Here is a 20214-nt window from a genome sequence, read left to right as displayed (position 1 = left end):
TGTGGTGTGCGATTAGCTGTTTGAAAAGGTTGTAGCCAGTCAGCTAGTGTTAGCTTTTAGCCTAGCGCTCACTGCTTCCCCAGGTTTGTCTTCCTAATACCAACTAACTGATGTGTATATTTAGCTGTACTTTGAGGTAGCCCCGTTTTATTTAGAGTGAAGAGATTTTGGAGCGAGGAGATGGTAGGGTTGTTGAGCAATACTTCTCTACAGGGACAAGCTTTGCATGTCTGTGCATTTGCACATCTGTCTCAGCAATGGGTGCAACTTTAAGTAAAGCATTCATGACATGCTGTCCCAAATGTCAGTATAATAATATCAATAATAATAATAATAAAACACTAATGTTTATATTTAAAATAATAAGCAATTGTATTTAATAATAACTAAGCTCCAAAACTATAATCAAATCATCCATTTCTCTTATGTAACCACATTGTTTTTTCTGAATCTGATTATGTGATTCCCATTACATATAATCAGTTTGAGCCAAATTGTGGTGTCTCTGCAAGTGCACAGTTTGGAGGGGGGACCAAAAAACACAGTGTGCACACATTTATCTTAATGGATGGGTACAGCTGCACCGCACACACACACAGACACACACACACACATTCCCCAAAATGCACCCACCATACATTATTCAGTTGAGATATTTTGGCAACAAGAAGGCACAGTGTAATTTACAAGCACTCGCAGAAGAACATCCAAAGCATTCGAAAGTGGGACCACTAGACAGGTCACCACCCAGGGGTGGAGGATTCCTAAATGACTGTATTTTGTTACTATCCTTAAAGATCCCAGATAACATGGCCAAGTGTTTCCTGTATGGTTAGCCCAACTGAGAACCAGAACGTTTCTGCCTATGGGCACCATGCTGGCCCCACACATATGAATGCACCCCACCAGGGTCAGTGATGGGACCAGAAGGGGGTTAAACATGAGCTCCATCAAGGTTGTGAACTGTACATGGGTGCTTAGATGGAACATATGTGAGATTAATATGAGCTGTGACAAATGGGGCCCAATTGGGTAGCCCAACTAGGTCCCAGCAGCCACACATGAGCCTCTGGGGATCCTAATAAAGACCATTTCAGCAAACTCTCATACATTTCAGTGATCTTCCAAAATCTCTCTTCCCAAAAAGACATTAAACGCGTGTCTCTGTCTCTTCATTTCATTGTGTGGGTGGGAATCCCAACGTATTGCATATTCATCACCACCCTTTGACTGACAGTCCCTGCATCAAACAGCATAGTTTAGTTTCAGATAGCAGGAAGGCGCTTCACACTAAGCCATGTTTTACCTGTACAAGTCTGAGCAGAACACAAGCTAAAGAGGAAGGAGGTTATTAAAATACATATCTCAACACAGCCGAGAAGTAAAAACTACAGTCGTCTGTGTCTAGGAGTCCCAGAGAGCATAACTGCCATCACTCAGCGCTATGCTAGTCAGTGCAGGCATCTATTAGCTGAAGGAAGAGAATTTGCAGTTCGCTTTCTTCCTCCAAGCATGTTCAGCTGGTAAAGATGGTAAAGGTGCAGGTATTGGTCACTGTAATATGTATAGCGTAATGTCCTCTGCATTTTACCCATCTGTGGGAGTGAACACATACACACACGCTAGTGACCTAAGGGCAGCAAGCACACACACACCCAGAGCAGTGGCCAGCCATCTCCAACGTCCAGGGAGCTGAGAGGCTAAAGGGCCTTGCTCAAGGGCCCAACAGTGGCAACTTCCTGAGCCCGGGTATCGAACCCACAACCCTGCCATTAATAGCCCAGAGCTCTAACCGCTGAGTCACCACTAGTTAGTTAGCTAGTGGATGGAAATTTGAACAGACTAAATTGGGGAGAAGACACTTCACATAGACGCAGCAACAGATTGCTAACAAGCTAACAGGCATCTTCAGCCTTCAATGTTCACAGAATTGGAGTTCAAGAATACATATTAACCAAAGGATTCACTAAACATGTAAGAAACAACACAAGACACCCTTGTCTTACAATCTGCAAAGTCCACAGCTGCTACACGAAGCATTAAACCCTCTGGGAAAGTAAACAACGATCGTCTGTTCGCTTGATGCTAACAAATAGAGGGGATTTCACATAAACACAAATGGAAGGCAGCCTTATGCTAGAACTGTTAAAACGCATAAAGCACAGCTGTTTGACATGAAATATTGAAAGTGACACATTATAAACACGTTCACTGGAATCCTAAATGCTTTTTTTGGTGGTACAGGATCATAAAGCAAGGTACGTGAAGAATCCAGACGAAAGAAAGTTCCACACAGACCCACAGAAAGAAGAAATTCCAGCCATTTTAGTTAGGCCTTGATATTTAGAAGTGAGGGAGGTTGATGAATATGCAATATGATTATGTATGATGTCAAATATAACACCAAATCAAGTGTAATTCTAAAAAGGTGGTTAGTTTCAAATTTCAGAGGCAATGTTATGCACTCCTCAGGCTATTTTCACACCTAGTTGCACCAACTAAATGTCTGAGGGTGTTCATTAAGTTCTTTGATTGCTCAGAAATTTATACAAGCACTCTGTTACTTTTCTGTGACCAACTTACACCACAATACCGCAGTATGAGGCTGATGAGCTCTGTCCCTCACACGCAGTACATTCCCGATTAGATGTATAATTCCATCCATTATGTTGCATGGAAACAGAGATGGAGATCAAAATCAAGCAAATTCAATAATCAGAGTAACACAAACAATCTTATGTTGATTATTAGTGGCTTCCTTATGGTCATTTTAATTACATATAGTTTAAAATTGGACCAGTCAGGTAGCCTAGCCTGTCAGTTCCACACATATATGTCCATATGTTTGTGGACACCCTGCATTCTAATGAATGCATTCAGCTACTTTAAGCTACACCCATTGCTGACAGATGTGCAAACGCACACACATTATTCTAGTGGCACCATGCCTAAAGCCAGACGTGGGCTAAAGGGGTGTAACGCCCCCCCCCAGCATTGAGCTGTGGAGCAGTGGAACTGTGATCTCTGGAATGGTGGTGCTCCATCCAATACAGTTGGGATGGGTTGTGGAGTTGGGGATGGGTTGTGGAGTTGGGGATGAGGTGGGGTGGTGATCATCCAACACATCCTGACCTAACTAAAGCTCTTGTCGCTGAATGCAATCAAACCCTCACCGCAATGCTCAAAAAACTGGTAAAAAAAAGCCTTCCCTGGACAGTAGAGAAAGTCCCAACACTTTGCCCATACAGTGAATACTGATAGAATCAGCAGCTCCTGCTGCAGGAGCAATATGAGCCCCTGCAAAGAGCTGAATGTTAAACAAGCAGATTATGTGGTCAGCACAGCGCTGATATGCCCCTGAACCAGGGTTCAGTTGCAAGTGGACAGACACCCACGTTTTTTGGCAAACCACAATCCTCTTGTTTGCGTTTATGCGTGTGCGAGTATCTGCAAAAAGCTGGACTAGAACAAAAGTATGCAGATGATCACAGACTAGGAGCTAGGTGGGGTCTAGGTGGGAATGGGCCCCGATTGGGTTTGCACATAGCTCCCATCTAGGCTCCATATACAGCATACAACTCAGATGGGGCCGACTCTGGTGGGACCATGGTGGGCAATCATATGTGGGGCCAACAGAACACACATGGCCATGTTATCTGGGTGTAATTTGCTGGAGTATCAAATTAACTGGATACTTTAACTCAATTGAACCTGCTCTTAAAAAGTCACAGATGTGCATAGCTCAAATATGGTCAGATTGGGACATGGAACTGTGCAGGCGAGAGCGGTCCTAAATGTTGAGGTTGCGGGTGGGAGCAGGATAAAAGATGCAGTTTATTTTCAGAAGCGGATGGGAGTGGGATGAAATCTTGTGGGAGTGGGACTAAACACAATTGGTCCTACGAAGACCTCTAATCTCTTGTTTTTTGTGATTTTTTCTTATCTATTGTAGCCCATTTTCCTTCACGGTCATTTGTTTCATTTTAATGGGACTTTCTAATTTACCTGCTAGTGTTGGGATCACTGCTAGTGCTAGGGGAAGCCACGAATGGGTGGGTAGCTGGCACTCCCTTCCCCTCATCACTTTTGAAGTGATGTTGGCTGGCACAGGCATCCGTTAGCTGGTGTGGTAGAGCTGGGGACCCACGCTTCACCTAGAGTGTGTCGGCTTCCCAGCAGTGCTGCATTGGTGGCTGTTGGAATGTCATGTATGTGGAAAGCCATTTCCTTCCTAGTATTAGGAGCATTGCTAGTGCTAGGGGGGAGCCATTAACGGGTGGGTTAATTGACAGTACCAAACTAGGAGAGAAAAAAAAAAAAAAAAAAAAAAAAAAAGACCAAAATTAAAATAAAGAAAACTGTATATCACTTGTGCAGCTGAGGGCTTGGACCCCAATTATTGCCACTTGCAATATAATTTGAAGCTCTCAGCTATCATAGTGGTTCTGACAGTAAATAGAAATGGAGTTTTCCACCTAAATTTCAAATTAATGCTAAATGTTGTCTGGTTGTTTTGACTGCTTCCACAAATTAACCTTTTTTTATACCCATTTTTTTTTCACCCTTTTAAGCCATGTAGTAACTACCATGCAAAGTAAATGGCCAAACTTTTTTAATTTTATAAAAACAAACCTAAATCTACTTATATATGTTCAATTCTAAATACTTTGCCTATGCCTCAACTACTTTTTAAGCACACATGCCAGGTTTGCTGATTTAAAAGAGTGGCCAGATCAGGTGAAGGGAAAGCTGCGCACATTCAGACACATGGCTTTGGGCAAGGACCTGAAGAAAGCTGTAACTGAGCAATTGAGGATCAGAACGTACTGCAAGAACACAAAGAACCAGAGAGAGGGAGAGAGGGAGAGGAGGAGGACGGAGATGAAAAACATTCCTTCTAGACCTCCATCTGTAGCTGAGCTCATAAATTCTCTCCTTTGACCTTGCCTGAGCTGCGCAGAGACAAATCTTTCAGAGAAGAAAGAAGAGTTTGACAAGTTGCGCTACGGCTGCAATCCGCACAGTTACACACTCGGCGGGCTAGCGGTGGGCGGCTTACCTGGATATGACAACAGGAGGGGATCCGTGTATGTGTGTGTGTGTGTGTGTGTGTGTGTGTGTGTGTGTGTGTGTGAGTGAGAGAAAGAGAGAGAATGGAGATCTTTAGAAGTGGAGTTGAACTTGAAAACGTACACACACACACACACACACACACACACACACACACAAACACACACAAACACACACAAACACACACAAACACACACACACACACACACACACACACACACACACACACACACACACACACACAGATCAGTAATAGGTTTAGGGACACACTTCGTCAGCAGCACCGCTGCAGCGTGACTCTCATCCCCAGATCAACTCTCCAGAAGCCCGATTCATCTCTTCTCATCTCCCTCCATCCCATCTGTCTGTCTGTCTTCCTCTGAACACCTCGCTCCATCTCACCACGTTACACAAACACGAACACAAAGGCCTATCCCCACTTTCCATCTCCATCTTCTCCTTTATCTGTCTCTTGTTTGTTCTCTCCCGGTTACCCTCCGCACCCAGCTCTGCGACTCCCACTTGGCTTCTCCTCGGCTTGCAGAGGGACGCCGGCGACGCCATGCCACCGCAGTTTGCCCATTAAACTTCCCGGAATGGATCAGCGCTTAACTCAGACCTGCTATTTGAACAGGTAATTAAATCTCTCATGGTGGTGGGGTTCTAAATAAATTGCCTATTTAAAGAAGTCTAATAAAGAAAAGAAAAGAAAAAAAATAACACAGGAGCACTCCAGGAACCCTGCAGGAGTGGAGAAGCGTCTCAGCCAGTGAGGGAAAGAGCCAGAAAGTGAGAGTGAGAGTATGAAAGATAAGGAAAGAAGGACAGGTTTGTAATCTGATTTATATTCTGCTTCTTATTCTGAATATTTTTTTTTGTCTGGATATTTTCCATCAGAACCCGTCCTGGAGTTTTCCGAAATACACTATACATACAAAAATATCCAGACGCTCCTTATAATAAGTGAGTTCAGCTACTTTATGATGCACCCATTACTTACACAGGGATTTCATTCCATAGACAATTCAATTTCAGTGAAAAAAGACTAGGCTTCTCTAGAGTGCTGGAGCGCCAAGTTTAAGTGACACCTTCGAAAACTAATCAGCCATTATCATTACCTGACCTCAGGGCTGAATACAATCAAATCTTCACAGCAATGTTCTAAAATTTAGCATAAAGCCTTTGCAACTCTGAAGGAGCAGGCATCTACAAACCTTTGGGCATATAGTGCATCAACACCATTCCAGCTCCAGACTGGGTTTAATTTTGATTGGATGTACAGTTTCCGGAATGCTTTCCCATTGGCAGGCATGGGTTGCAGTTTGTGTACACAGCAACCACTTGGCAACACCTAAGACACCATAGCAACCACCTGCAATACCATGACAACTGCCAAGCAACCACTAAGCAACATCATAACAACAAACTAAAATACCATAGAAGCCACCTTGCAACACTATATCACCATCTAGCAACAACCCTGCAGCACTATAGCAACCACCTAACAACACCATAATCGACCACTTCGCAACATCATAGCATCCACTTGGGATACCAAAGCAACCACCTTGTAACACTAAAGCACCCATCCAGCAAGACACCTAGCAACTCCACAGCAACAACCTAGAAAAAAAACAAACAAAAAAAAACACTCCCATCCTATGGACCATGTAGAAACAGCCTAGCAACTGGAAGCGGGAACCAACGGGAAGCTGTGCAATGACTCTGTGTGTGTCCATCAGGAAATGCTCTAGTTTTAAATATTGGTCAAAAAAGGTCAACATTTAATTAAAAAAGGAAAAGCAGGAGAGAGAAAGAATGAGAAAGAGACACTGAGAGAAAGAAGGAAGGAAAGAAAGAGTGGGAGAGATGGAGGAAACGGCAATAAGTGAGAGAGTGAGATGTATAGAGAGACAGACAGAGAACTTATGCAGAGATGCAGAGCAGAGAGAGACAGTCAGAGAGACAGAGTTTATGCAGAGGAGAGAGAGAGAGTGTGTGAGAGATTAATGAAAGATGCAGGGTGAGGGGAGGATGTGCATTAAGGCAGCAGAAGGAGCTAAAATGTGCACAGAACCTGAAGCACTCTCCATCAGTCTTCATTCAGAATGGACACACACACACACACACACACACACACACACACACACACACACACACACACACACACACACACACACACACACACACACACAATACAGCACAACACCTAGAGCGGGGGTTCTTATCTCATGACAGAAAATAAACAATACCCTGAGCTGAAGATAGACAGAGGAAAAGAGAATTGTCCAAGATGTGGCTAGATAGAAACACAAGGGTCTGGGCCAGTATGGGCATCTCACTGTACAATCAAAAAGTTCTTTCTGCTCAATTTAGCCATTCCCAATTCCCTCCAGATAGGGCCCCCACTATCACACTGCTACCAGTGCTGGAAGGCTGAAGGCTAGTGTGCTTCTTCTGAGCCACACGAAGCAAGTCATCTGTATCTTTTTTTAACCTGCTGCTAATGCACCGCCAATGCACAAACCATAGGACATGCTTGGAGGGGAGCACTAACTACCAGTTCAGTTACCTCAGCTAACAGACGCTCATTTAGAAACAGTAAGGCCAATTGTGCTTTCGGGGGATCCTGGCCGCCGAGCTTATAACACTGCACTTTTGGATGGAGGTTATAGATTTGGTTGATAACATTGACACTCTTAATTTACCCATTTGTTTTTCCCACTAATTATTTATTGCTCTACTTTACCAAGCAGCATTTCTGCTTCTTTTATCAGGATCCTTGGCTTCTGAATTCTGAGAATTTCAGTCTATTTCCACTCCCAAAACAGGCAGGTGCTGAGCAATGATCATTAATATGCACAAGCTTATTAACATATCAATTTGATGGTCACAGAGTCAAATGAGAGCAGCACACTGAAGACCACCACCAGAGTTTTAGAACAGGACTCAAAGCAGCATTGTGTCAGCTCCCCCGACAGTCGGGAGGTGGAATTTTACATGAATATGACTCTCATGAACAGTTCTCGCAGTCAGTGAAGCATCACACTGATTTTGAAATTCACATTGGCTCACAAATTTATTTGGGATCACACATTTATTTGTCAATTTTTTCTTCTTTACTCCCAATTTGGCACTGCCAATTAGCCCACCCATTCGCAACTCCCAACACTAGGAGAGTTGGGACTTAACACCCGTCTCCTCAGTTACATCCAAATCCAGCCACTGCCTCTTTTCAGATGGCCACCTATGCTGCACAGCCGGGCACCCGATGCTGCATTGCACCAGATAACAGACACCTGTGCAGGTCAACATCTCTTAAGAGCCAACTGTGCTCTTTCTGACTCCGGTCGGTGATGGCGAAGCGGCATGGCTCTGAATTCGAACTGGTCACCCCCGGGCCATAGTGGTGAAGCTGATACTTTAAGGTAAAAATGCTGCATAGTGTTGCTTTAAAAGGTGTGGTGCACATTTTGTTACAGCGGAGATGAATGCATCTTAGGAAATGAGATATCTGAGCATCTCTCTCACAAACAAATAAGAAGATGATTTGAATTTATTTTACAAGCCAAACTGACAGCTCTAATCTGAACTGCTCAAACTCTCGGTAGCCAAGCCGGTCACTGTTTTATCTCTTACCTGATCTGATAAATACTCTGTTCATGCTTACAGTCGGCAACGTATGACAGCTGATTGCTGATTTACCAGAGCACTGTGTGCTCCACTCAGGTCCCGAATCTGTTTATAATTATGAGTCATTTCTATCAGCTCTCACTGTTTTCTTTTTGTTTTATCCAGTTACATGGAGAGAGAATGAGCAAGAGAGAAAGAGATATATAGAGAGATGGAGAGAGAGAGAGAGACAGAGAGAGAGATATATAAACAGAGATGGAGAGAGAGAGAGAGATGGAGAGAGAGAGAAACAGGGGGATGCAGTGAAGAGATTGGACGTCCATGATGAAGTGGAACATTAAAATGTTCCCTGACTGCCTACTCTTCAAAGCTCAGCTGCACCATAATACAGCTGCTCTCTCCTCTACTTGACTGTCTATCTCACAAACACACACACACACACACACACACACACACACACACACACACACACACACACACACACACACACACACACATAGCCTTTTCCTCTACTTATCAAAGACTGCATTCATTGAATTCTCACGCTGGCAAAAACAGAGCAGATTCAGGACATAGTGGATGCATAGAGAGCCACACTGCCCTGGAATTGCTGCTGATGGGACAGTGCTCTCGTAACACACACTACAAACATAGCTCTTTAATTCTGGCTGATTAAAAGATACGGTACACATCACCTAACAGGCCCTCTACTCTCTGCACTCTGTCTCTCTCCAGGGCTCCACTACAAATAGCTGGAGTCTGCATCTTCGCCTCAAGCCACTGCCTTATATCTGTGGCAATCACCACGGTTCTCTGCTAAATATAGTACATGTGGAATGAGTATACATGTATGTATATGTGTATGTGTGTGTATATATAAAATGTATGTGTGTGTGTAGAGAGAGACTACAGGCCAGTGTGACTCATTTGATATAATTAGACGCAAGTTCTGAACTCCCACATCTTTAGAATAGAGAATGATTTTAGCGCTGACAGATTCATTCTTCTGTCAAACAAATGGTACTTTGAGGGATGTCATAGAAGAACCACTTTTGGAACCATGTTTGTAACAGAAATTTATAGAATTGTGAAGAACACACTTAATAGGTAGAGTAGTTCCTCCACTGTTGCTACGTCGGGTTCAGCATGCCAGAGACTGCACTATGTAACTGGTGAAGCAGGAAGAACAACACTGGAAAGGACTGTGAAATGCTGCATAACCCAGCAGAAGTCATATTGGTGTAAAATCCTTAAATTCTACACTACCACCTCAGCTCACATGATTCAATCACTTTCAGTGATGGTTCTGTATCGCTCAGCTTGTCCAGAAATGTATGTGTCCTTTAACGCTACTTTAAAATGTTCTTCCCATTTACAGATCTTTATTAGAAAATTACATTGGTTCTTTATGGAACCAAACATGGTTCTTCTATGGCATCTCCCCTTTGTAGCACCTTTATTTTTTAATAGTTTAGCATCACTGCAGTCTATTTAAATTAATTACTCAATTGATCCATCCCCCAGTGGCTGAAAATGTGCTTTACGTATAGCTCATTTTTATGACGGGTGCCATCAATGTGAATGGCAGGGCATAAAAGGTGACCTGATTTCCACATGGCATTCAAATAAAAGACAAAATATTTGTTTAATATTTCCCTCTTTTATGGCTTCAATACAGCAAAACAAGGAAAGGTGGTCCAAAGTAAAAGTTCCACCCCCATGCTTAACAGCTGCAGTCTTCTGCACTCTTTTCCCCCTTAAACATACCTTTCTCAATGCATCCACAATGTTCTATTTAACCTGTATGGCCCTCCAGCAGACTGAAAGTGTTCAAACACTTTTCTATTACCAGAGAGTAGCCCCACCAGCTTGTACAGAAGTCCCTGTTGTTAGTACACCCTAGTGTGTAATAAGCCTTTCTGCGTTAACGGGTTAAAATCCAGGCTTGTTTAAATATTCCTTGTACTTTGTGGTGAAGACACAGGAAACGTGTTTTTTTGGTAAGGGCCATATTTGTTCAGGTATCACTGAACAGTAGAACAGTGCACTTTAGAATCTGCTAAATCTTCCTGAAGCTCGTCTGCTCTGCCTTTTTAGCAACTCTACAAGCAGTTCTCTTGCAGTAAACATACCTGTTAACCAAATGCTTTGCTATCATTTATGGTCTTCTCCTGAACAATAGGCAGCTGCTTAGAAGAGATGGGCTACAAGTTTGGCCAGGGGAGCCAAACTTTCCTAATGAGGACTGTGAACATAACGCTATGGTCATAACCATATCAAGGTAATTATGGTCGTCTCTTATGATGCCCCTTTCCTTTATTCACTTTAGAATTGTACAAATCAAATCATAATCCCCTAATGTTGATGAGAATGCTGAAAATGCTGTAAATGCTTATCTTCTACTTAATTAGCTATTCTCAATAGCAGAAAGTTTGCCCTGTTCTTTGAGGGAGGGTTCTTTAGTAAAGACAATGGTTCTATATAGAACCATTACAAAGAATCATTTAAATGCTTAAGTGATGGTTGCCGGGATTAAGGTTCTTTCCCCTTTTTCAATACGATACAGAACCAGCATTTATTCAGTGTTCGGGACTTGTGTAGGATATTGTGTGCGTGCGCGCAGGTGTTGTGGTTTGCTGTGGATACACACCCTCTCTCTCTGTCTCCATTTCAGTGCCCCTCCTTACAGTTGCCTTCTGGACAAGCTGTCACGTCCAGCATTTCGGGCTGTGCCTTGTTTTCTGACTAAGGCATTAGAGCTAAAAACGTCTTTAACCATTTTCCTCTAAACATGCCGCACTCTGAGCTGGAGCACATCCAGAGCTGCTGCTGCTGCTGCTGCTGCTGCTTGCTTCAGCACTTTCCTCCTCAAAACGTCTCTGGCGAGAACGTTCTGGTTTAATAGCCAGCTGTTGCTGAACACTGGGGCTTCCTGCCTCATTGCTATGAACTCCGGAGAGAAACTGAAGTCATGTAATTGACCTCTGCAATCAAGCGTCCTTACCTTGACCCCTCGCACGCGGAACTCTGCCAGGGCCCGGCTCATTTTGGCAGCAGCGGCAGGGAGGTCCTTACCGCTGGAGATCACTTTAACTAGGAGAGAGTCGTAATGCGGGGAGATGAGGGCGCCCTGAAAGGCTGAGGCACTGTCCAGCCGAATGCCCATGCCTTCACCGCTGCGGAACACCTGAGAGAAAGAGAGAAAGAGACAGAGGGAGAGAGATTGGGGTCAGGCTGGACAATTTGTGTCATAATAAACACAGGCATGAAAACGGTGACCAAATGTAGAACCTATTCCCCCGTAATGAGCAAAATCAATGAAGTCTCTATCAATTTGAGAATAAAATGAAATATTAGCTCACTGTTATGGCCGCTAACAATGATCACTGCAGACAGCCATGGCCCGAAGCTTAGAGAAGTGACACTGTGACCGGTAGGTCACTGGTTCTATCCCCTAAACCGACAAGACATGACTGAAGTAACCTTAAGCAAGGCAGTTAACCCTCAACTGCTCTCCAAGCACCACAGCTAGGGCTGGCCACCACTGTGGACATGTGTGCTCACTCTCCACCTAGTGATGGAGTTTGCTCACCACACAGACAGGTTAAACAAGGTGATCAAACTCCTACGTGTGCAACACATATGGGGACTGAGTGGTTCCTCCTTTATCTTCTTCTTGTTAATTTACACATAGTGTAAGTGGTTACAGCACTGGGTTACTGGTTCAAAAACCACACCTGTCTTACCAAGCTGAGAAACGTTAGACCGTTTTATCCACCATTTGAAAAAATATTAAAGAATCTCCTTGTATCTCAATTTTTCTTTGAGTCTGAGTTCAATTGAAAGTCGTAGCCTTCTACTGTAAAACTGCCATTTTGGAGATATGAGATTTTTCGATGACCGTGAGGATGTGCAACATTCATATTCATTCACTTTACCACCTCATCTCAGTCTATGAATCCTGTTGCACACTCTGCAGGTATTTTTTAGCTCAATAGTCCTCGTGCAACGCCATCTGCATGAGCCTAAAGTTACTACCACCTTAAACATGCAAGATGACTAGTTTATCCGTATCGCTGCCTTACTATGCTAGGACGTTAGCTGGCAGAGTAAGTGGTCCTAGTGGAGCACAGTGAGCCCTGCACGGTTAAAGAAAAACACACAACCCTGGTACAGTTCATGAAAAGGTTTGCAGAAGGTCTACGTTCTAGCTGTGTGCTAGGCTGCATGTAGCGCTAGTCAGTGGGTAGTATAGGCTGCAGCCCAGTGTGTTTCCAGCCTGTTCTCTTCTCTTGCTGCTCTTTCATTTGTTTGCTTTAGCCAAGCTGTGCAAACACACAAAGGTATTGCTGAGAAACAAATACATTTACGTACCATGGCGCATTGCTGAGGCATACCCAACCATGCACCACCTCTGCATGAGGAAAAATCCCAGCAAATCCCCTTTTTGGCCAAAATTCACTTTGAAATTGAGTTTTTCATAATGCATTTCATTTTATATAAATATAACACTATAGGAAAACAGAACTGTAATAAGTTACATACATTATTACATTGTGTTTGTTCTTAATGGGTAGCGGTTTGGATAACTTCTGTTGGGCCACATTTTGAGCAGCCCTGCCTTAGGCTTAATGTAGATTCTTGCCACCCCTAACTACATTTCTGAAAATCTCTCTATCCACACTCACATGAGTAACACTCAAAATCATCAAAGTAGCAGCATAATGGCCAAAACAGACCTAAATATAAGCTGCGTTCCAAAGCCTAGGCAGCAGCAGCCGAGGTTGGCTGAGGTTGGAGTGATTTTGAGGATACAATGTATTTACCCCAGCCTTCGTTTACCCACAGAAATACCCTCATGCTTTTTTTTTTTAAATGTCAGTTTCTATAATTATAACTCATTCGTTTAATTTTATGCCGCAACTGCACTATACAGAGTCATTACACAGTCTGGTAAGACTGTTCCATTTGTGTGACCAAGAGATGAGGACCCGCTGAGGACCCGCTCTATGCTGCAGCCTAGGCTTTGGAACGCAGCTACAGCAACTAAGATTTTCTCACTTCAAACGGCATGGCCAAAATGCAGAGAAAAGGCTACACTTTTGCAATTTTCCAGATAGATGTGGGCGGGGCTTTAAAGTAACTAGGCTATTACAGCCATTGGCGCAGCGGTCATACTGGTTCTCTAGCTTGCTCAGGTTGATCATGCTTGCAGACCAGCTAAACCATCAAATTCAAACAACACCATACCCTTGAGCCGGTCATGCCCTTTTTTTCCTGCAAAATAACAATCTTAAAAAAAGAAGTCCTCATTCACTCGAAATCACTTGCTCTGTAAGGCTCCGTAAACCTAGCTCAATCTCGCAACAGTAGTGACCACTTTTAAGTCTGCGAAACAACAACACATTTGTAGGCAGAGCATGGACAGATCAATTGACCGACAGAGTCAGGTCTGAGTTTACTAAGAGATCAGTGTATGTGTAGATACTGCTACGATTAAGTGGGTGTGAAAATTGCGGCTGCTCTGAGGTCTCTGTTGTTGCACTTGATTTTTGATTGAGGTTTTGCCGGGGCAACACAACATTACTATACAACAGAACAGAAAGCACACACTGGCCGAGAAATACATAAACCTACACACTCAGAACTATCACCCAACTGCCAGCAGTCATTTGCCACTGCAATTGTGCATCGTCTCACCCCCTGACACAGACATTAGAGCCATCAGAGTGGCGATGATGATGTGAGAGGGCAAGTGTGTGTAAGAGAGAGAAAGGGGGAATGGAGGAAGTTTGTGAAGAGCGGGGCTGAAACAAGTGTCGTGCTGCGGGTAGCGGTGGCGGTCGCTCAACACCTGTCGTGCCGCTTCTTTCACCATTAGATGTGCTAATGAACAGTGAATCCACCAGGATTACCCTAACACCAGTATGCCAATTGTCCCTCACATTTAATAGCTCTTAAATTAGATGGAAATGGCTTGTGACATAGTGTTAAAAGTCTGGGGCTGGATTGACAAAAGCTTAAAAAAAAACTTCTCTTAAGTTAACACTAAACATTCAAAACATTGGCAGAAGTGAAGGGAGAGGAACCAGGAATCAGGAAAAAATATGAGTACTATGATAATACTGTAGCATCATAAAAGCCATTCCTTTCTTTATGCTTTCCTTTATTCTATTTTTAATACATGTTATTGATTTATTCTATTTAATGTATATTTTTATGTCTGTCAGTGCTGTCTGATATGTCTACTTGTCTAGTGTAAAATCCTTTTGTGCTATATTTGCACATTGGAGCCTGGAGAAATGCAATCTGGTTTAGCTAAACACTCCTGCTGTTTAGTCTAAATAACAAAGTTCACTTTGACTTTGACTCCTAAACAATTAGACATTAATTCTGTAATTTAACATCTTTAAACTGATCATTTTGGAGAATGATCATTCGACCTTTTACAGTCTAAGACACTTTATATATATATATATATATATATTAAAAAAACACCTGAAAAGAATAATACAGATTGCACAGATTGAACAAATCTGAAAATTCTTTAAAAAAAAAAAAACTTAATTAAAACAAAAAAAAAAAAAAAACTAAGGGAAATAAATTTTAAAAAGTGGGAAAATGAGAAAGTTCAAAAGGAAATGTGAAAAATCTTAAGGGAAAATTTAATTTTTTTATAATTACATTAAAATTAAATTAAATTACAGTGGAGGGTTAAAAGGGAAAATTAAACAATTAGAAGAAGAAGAAGAAAAAGGAAAAAAAGTTTCTTCTGAAGAATAACAATTTATCTTAATGTATCCTAATCCAGCCCCTAGTCATTCAAAGAGACAGGCATCAGAAGGCAAAACCACATCTCACACTGTTATAAGTGTCTCCACTGTAAGCACAGCCTGCGACCAACCAAACAGCAACTTTTTCAATACGAGACCTAAAAAAAAAAAAGACTAATACAAAAGCAGCTTATGCTGTTCCTCACTCAGTCCACGGTGGATTGCCCAGGCCAGCTACAATCTAAAAGAAAGCAATGAAGACAAGCGAGCAAGGCATGATCACTGCTTCTCGAGGGCCACGCACGGCGCTGCTCATCATCTGATAAATGTTTCAGGACAGGATTTCAGCGGTCCCTCGCTTGATCTGGGTCACGGGGAGTGCTCCATAGGAAACAACGCTCAAAAGAAGATCAGAGCAGAACTGAAAGCAAGCAGAGCTCCACATGACTCAGACACATTCTCCCCTCTCTCTCTCTCGCTCTCTCTCTCTCTAGACTCCACATTCAATACACTTTACAGTTACACAGCTTCACTGGAGTCGGTACAGCTCTGTGTGTCTGTATGTCTACAAAGACAAACAGTGCGACAGAAAACTGTGTAATAAATCAAGTACAAGAAAGGACGCTGCTGGAAAACAGGAAAACATTAGACTCGCTACTCGAAAGGCTTAATCCAATTGTGGCGAATCTGGCTGTAAATCTACAAATACATTTCCCAAAAAGTTTCGGGGCACCTGAAAGGAGCTTTTATGACATTATCTCATTATAAATCCAAAGCCATTAAATCAACCTTCTCACAGGCCAACCGTGACCTGCTAATTTCCAGAACAGGCTGAATGAGGCTGTGGTTCAATTATTTTGTACTTATCTGGCTAATTAACATCCGAAGACGTTTATTTTGATTAGGAAAAAGAGAATTAATTAACAGTTAGGATAATAATCTGTTCAATCCAAAAATACTGAAAGTTCAGATGGCAACATTGCCATGAAATTATCAGGTATTGAACGTTGCAATTCTGCGTTCGGTACCCAACTGATATTAGTCACAATTCTGGCATTGAGACAGCTTAAGAAACTCTTCCTGGTGGAACATCTGCCTGAAGAAAGGACAGAAATATGAGGCGAGAGGGGTCATTCTGTGGCATTTTAAAGCTCTTTAGGGTGTACTTAATGATTTAATGCACATAATAGCATTCTCTTATATACCTATAATGGATGTGCTGAGAAATTAACGCAACGCGTGCCTGTTCCTCCTCGTTCTCCTCATCCTCACGGAGAGGGCTGAGGAGAACACACTGTTCTAGAAGCAGTGTAAACTAGGTGCATCCAGGCTGCAAATACAATTCAATTACAGACTCCCACACCTGCAGTATGGAAAACAGAGACGGGCCACGGGACCTCAGCAGACCTGCTTTCCAAATTTTCGCTCAGCTGGCAGTTGGGTGGGGGGGTGGGGGGTGCGGCATACCAAATATGAGAAATGCTTAAATTCATGTTTCAATGGAAAGCTGATGATATTAGTCGTAGTTAAAATGTTGTATTAAATTAGAAAATAATGAAAAACAGAAGCTTATAGGAGGGTCACCAGTGCTCAGGTGGGAAACTCACTGTGTGAAACACTAATTCATCATGGTATTGTGTCATATGGTTTTTAAATGTATACAAACACACACACACACACACACACACACACACACACACACGACATGAAGAGAGCAATGTTTCAGTGAGCGATCTCAGCATGGATCCAGTCGCTATTGAGGTCTTCTGGAAGCCCTGCATGCTGCAACCTGCAGACAAACATCACAGCAACCCAAGAGAGAGCAAACAAGGAGCTTTGTGCTGGAGATGATGTGCAGTGTGTCAGATAAACAACACAAAACAACACCAACACCACACAGCTGGAGCATAGGCTGCTATCTATAGTACATACACCACCTATCATATTTTAAAATGGGCCAAGAGGTTCACATATTGAGAATACAGAGTATTTCTGGAATCATCTGTCTGAATGCATGTTGATACTGCTCTCCTCTCAACACCACCAAAACAGACAAATGCACAGAGAAAACTGACTGAAAACTGACTGAAAAAGAAATCACACACACAGACTTGCTTGAGGAACCTGTCAACCTGGAAGCAGTTGCTAAAGTACACATTACTGTCACAACAAAACCTGCATTTTTGGTGTTTCCACTTTTCAACATACTTGATCTTGACAATGACAAGCTGCCCATGTCATGACAAGTAGATTGATACAAAATGGTGCAAATATCTTTGCTTAAAAACTTTTTGTTATTAAATTCTCTTCAGACCCCCACCCCCACCCCCCGCCCGCCCCCATTTTGGACTGCCAGTTACCCAACCTGTACGTATTCTCCCTGCCATTGCATGCAATGCCCCCGCCGCCAGTGTCACGAGTGTGCAGTCAAGCCACTCATTTTTTCAACTGCCACCGATGCAACATTGCCAAGCAACCAACCAACAAGCCTGAAGGGAATTGCTGCTTACCCGGCTTTGATGCAGATACTGCACACCCGGCAGCGAAGCAATGTGGGGGGGCGCCATCTACCCACGCTGGAGAGAGCTAGACCAATTGTGCTCTCACTGGGCCTCGACTGCCGATGGCTAGCAGCATGACCGCCATTCAAACCAGCGAACATTACAACATTAGTTCTTCACTCATTTATATAATTTGAATTCGGACAGACGTTCTTTACATTGTGCCACAATTTCATGATGAATGGACCAATAGAAATGGCTTTGAGTAATCCTTTTACATCTTCCACTTCCACTTCCACTGAAAGGTAAGATTTTTTTTTTCTTCCTTCTCCTGTAATGATGCCATGTTGGAGGGTTGACAGAAACAATATGCAGGATTTTGGTAAAATAGTCCCAAAAAAACCCAAAACAACACCACTTTATTTACTTATTTATTTTTTATTGCTTGGATTTACCACTATTTCATCATCACCCAGGGTAAACCCCCTCTTCAGCCAACCCCAGCCGCCACCACCACTTCACTAGCTGTCATTCTGTCATTTCTAGTAAGATATTTGGAAAGACTGGTGACTGAAGTACACAAGTCCTACACACAAGTGAAAGTACAAATACTCTGGATAAAAATCTAAAAAATCTTTTAGTTAAAGTTCAGATATGGTTTACATTTTTTATTAACGTCTACTCCTAAAAAAAACACTCCTAAAAGTACTTACAGTTATAGATGAGCAAAACCATGATACAGTGTAATTAATGCTTTATGCCAGAACTGCAAAATCATACCAATGAAAATTTTAATATCAGCCTTTTGTAACAATTCAAATATTGAGTTGCCGGTTTTCTATTAAGCGCACAGGTAGAAAATGTGGTAATATTTGACATTCTCAGCTCTGACGTTCCGAACATGTGATTAAAACCAAGTGTATGTTTCTGCATTCTCACTTAGGCCTCTATTTAACAAACGTGGGGATGCGTGCGTGTGTTAGGGGTCTTCTGTCTGCACGGTGGATGAAATTAAATAGCTAAATGGCTTTCACAAAGGTTAATTTTGTTGGTGACACAATGATATAATGGTATCAAGATGTGCAAATATCATCATTCTGATTTCTTTTGTACGGCTGCCTTGTGCTACTTTGACAAGATGCCGCCCTGGGCAGCTGCCCATGTTGCCCACTCTTAAATCTGCCACTAAAAATCAACATTAAGTGTAAAATATCATAACATTGTGATTCCACCACTACCAAAAATGAGCATTCCACCCCTTCCAATGAACACATTCAGCTACATTAAGCTGCACCCACTGCTGACACAGATGTGCAAATGCACGTATGCAGCTTGTCCGGTCCCAATAAAGGAGTACGGCCAATAGACTAAGACTCTCTGGAGCAGATAAACATGAGCCTATTAGCACCATGTCTAATGGCAGGTGTGGGCTAGAGGGGTATAAAGCCGGTTAACATCGAGCTGTGGAGCAGTGGAAGAACTGTGTTCTCTGGAATGATGGTGCATCATCCAATACATTTGGAATGAGCCTGAGAATTTGGCATGACCATCCACCATCCTGACCCCATTAACCCTCTTGTCGCTGCATGCAATTGAACCCTAAGGAGTAATTCACCTCCACAATCTAGTAGAAAGCCTTCCCTGGACAGTAGGGACAGTTCCTCAGAAAAGCAGGATCTCTTTAAGGAACTCCTAAATACCTCTGATTTTGGAGGAAACCATAAAAGAGTAGGTGTCCCAATACTTTTGTCCACGTAGCATCTAAGTTTTTGTTCTGCCAGACCTGATATATGCTATACTAATGCACCACTATGAACAGTGAAGTACAGAGAGAGAGAGAGACCTAGAAAGGCCTTTTAGCCAGATACAGAAAGCCATCAGTTGTGAAAGGCAGAGACCGAGAGTGAGTGAGTGAGTGTGTGTGTTTGGTGGCTTTATATCCAATGACATTTCCACATGATGGTGAGTAATGCTGCAGGCCTCAGCTCTTCAGTGAGTGTGTGAATATGTGTGTGTGTGTGTGTGTGTGTGCGCGCACATGTGCGTGATAGCTCTCCATCTGGAGAAAGAAGCGATTAAAGGTGTGAAGTGTCCTGCTTAGAGAGCGCCGCTGCATCACTCACTCTCTCCCTCGCCTGCATGCGCGCACACACACACACACACAGATTCACACACACACACACAAATCTTCATAGGAATCCATGTGTGCCGCCTCCACCCACGGTCGCCAGGGCAAC

At 42.8% G+C, this 20214-nt stretch overlaps 1 protein-coding gene across 2 annotated transcripts in view; it reads right to left on the bottom strand.

Annotated features, from left to right (window-relative positions):
• Positions 1–20214, bottom strand: part of pcxa (pyruvate carboxylase a) — a 188635-nt gene that overhangs the window by 66452 nt on the left and 101969 nt on the right. For both annotated transcript variants that reach the window (XM_072661594.1, XM_072661595.1), the window contains exon 10: positions 11708–11890. In XM_072661594.1, the coding sequence (XP_072517695.1) occupies positions 11708–11890 (183 nt within the window). The remainder of the gene's footprint in view (positions 1–11707; positions 11891–20214) is intronic.

This window comes from Salminus brasiliensis, chromosome 18 (genome assembly GCF_030463535.1).
Source record: "Salminus brasiliensis chromosome 18, fSalBra1.hap2, whole genome shotgun sequence".
In the NCBI taxonomy this organism is placed as follows: Eukaryota; Metazoa; Chordata; class Actinopteri; order Characiformes; family Bryconidae; genus Salminus; species Salminus brasiliensis.
The sequence above is the reverse complement of the archived record's forward strand: the minus strand, read 5'-3'. Positions and strand labels throughout refer to the sequence as shown.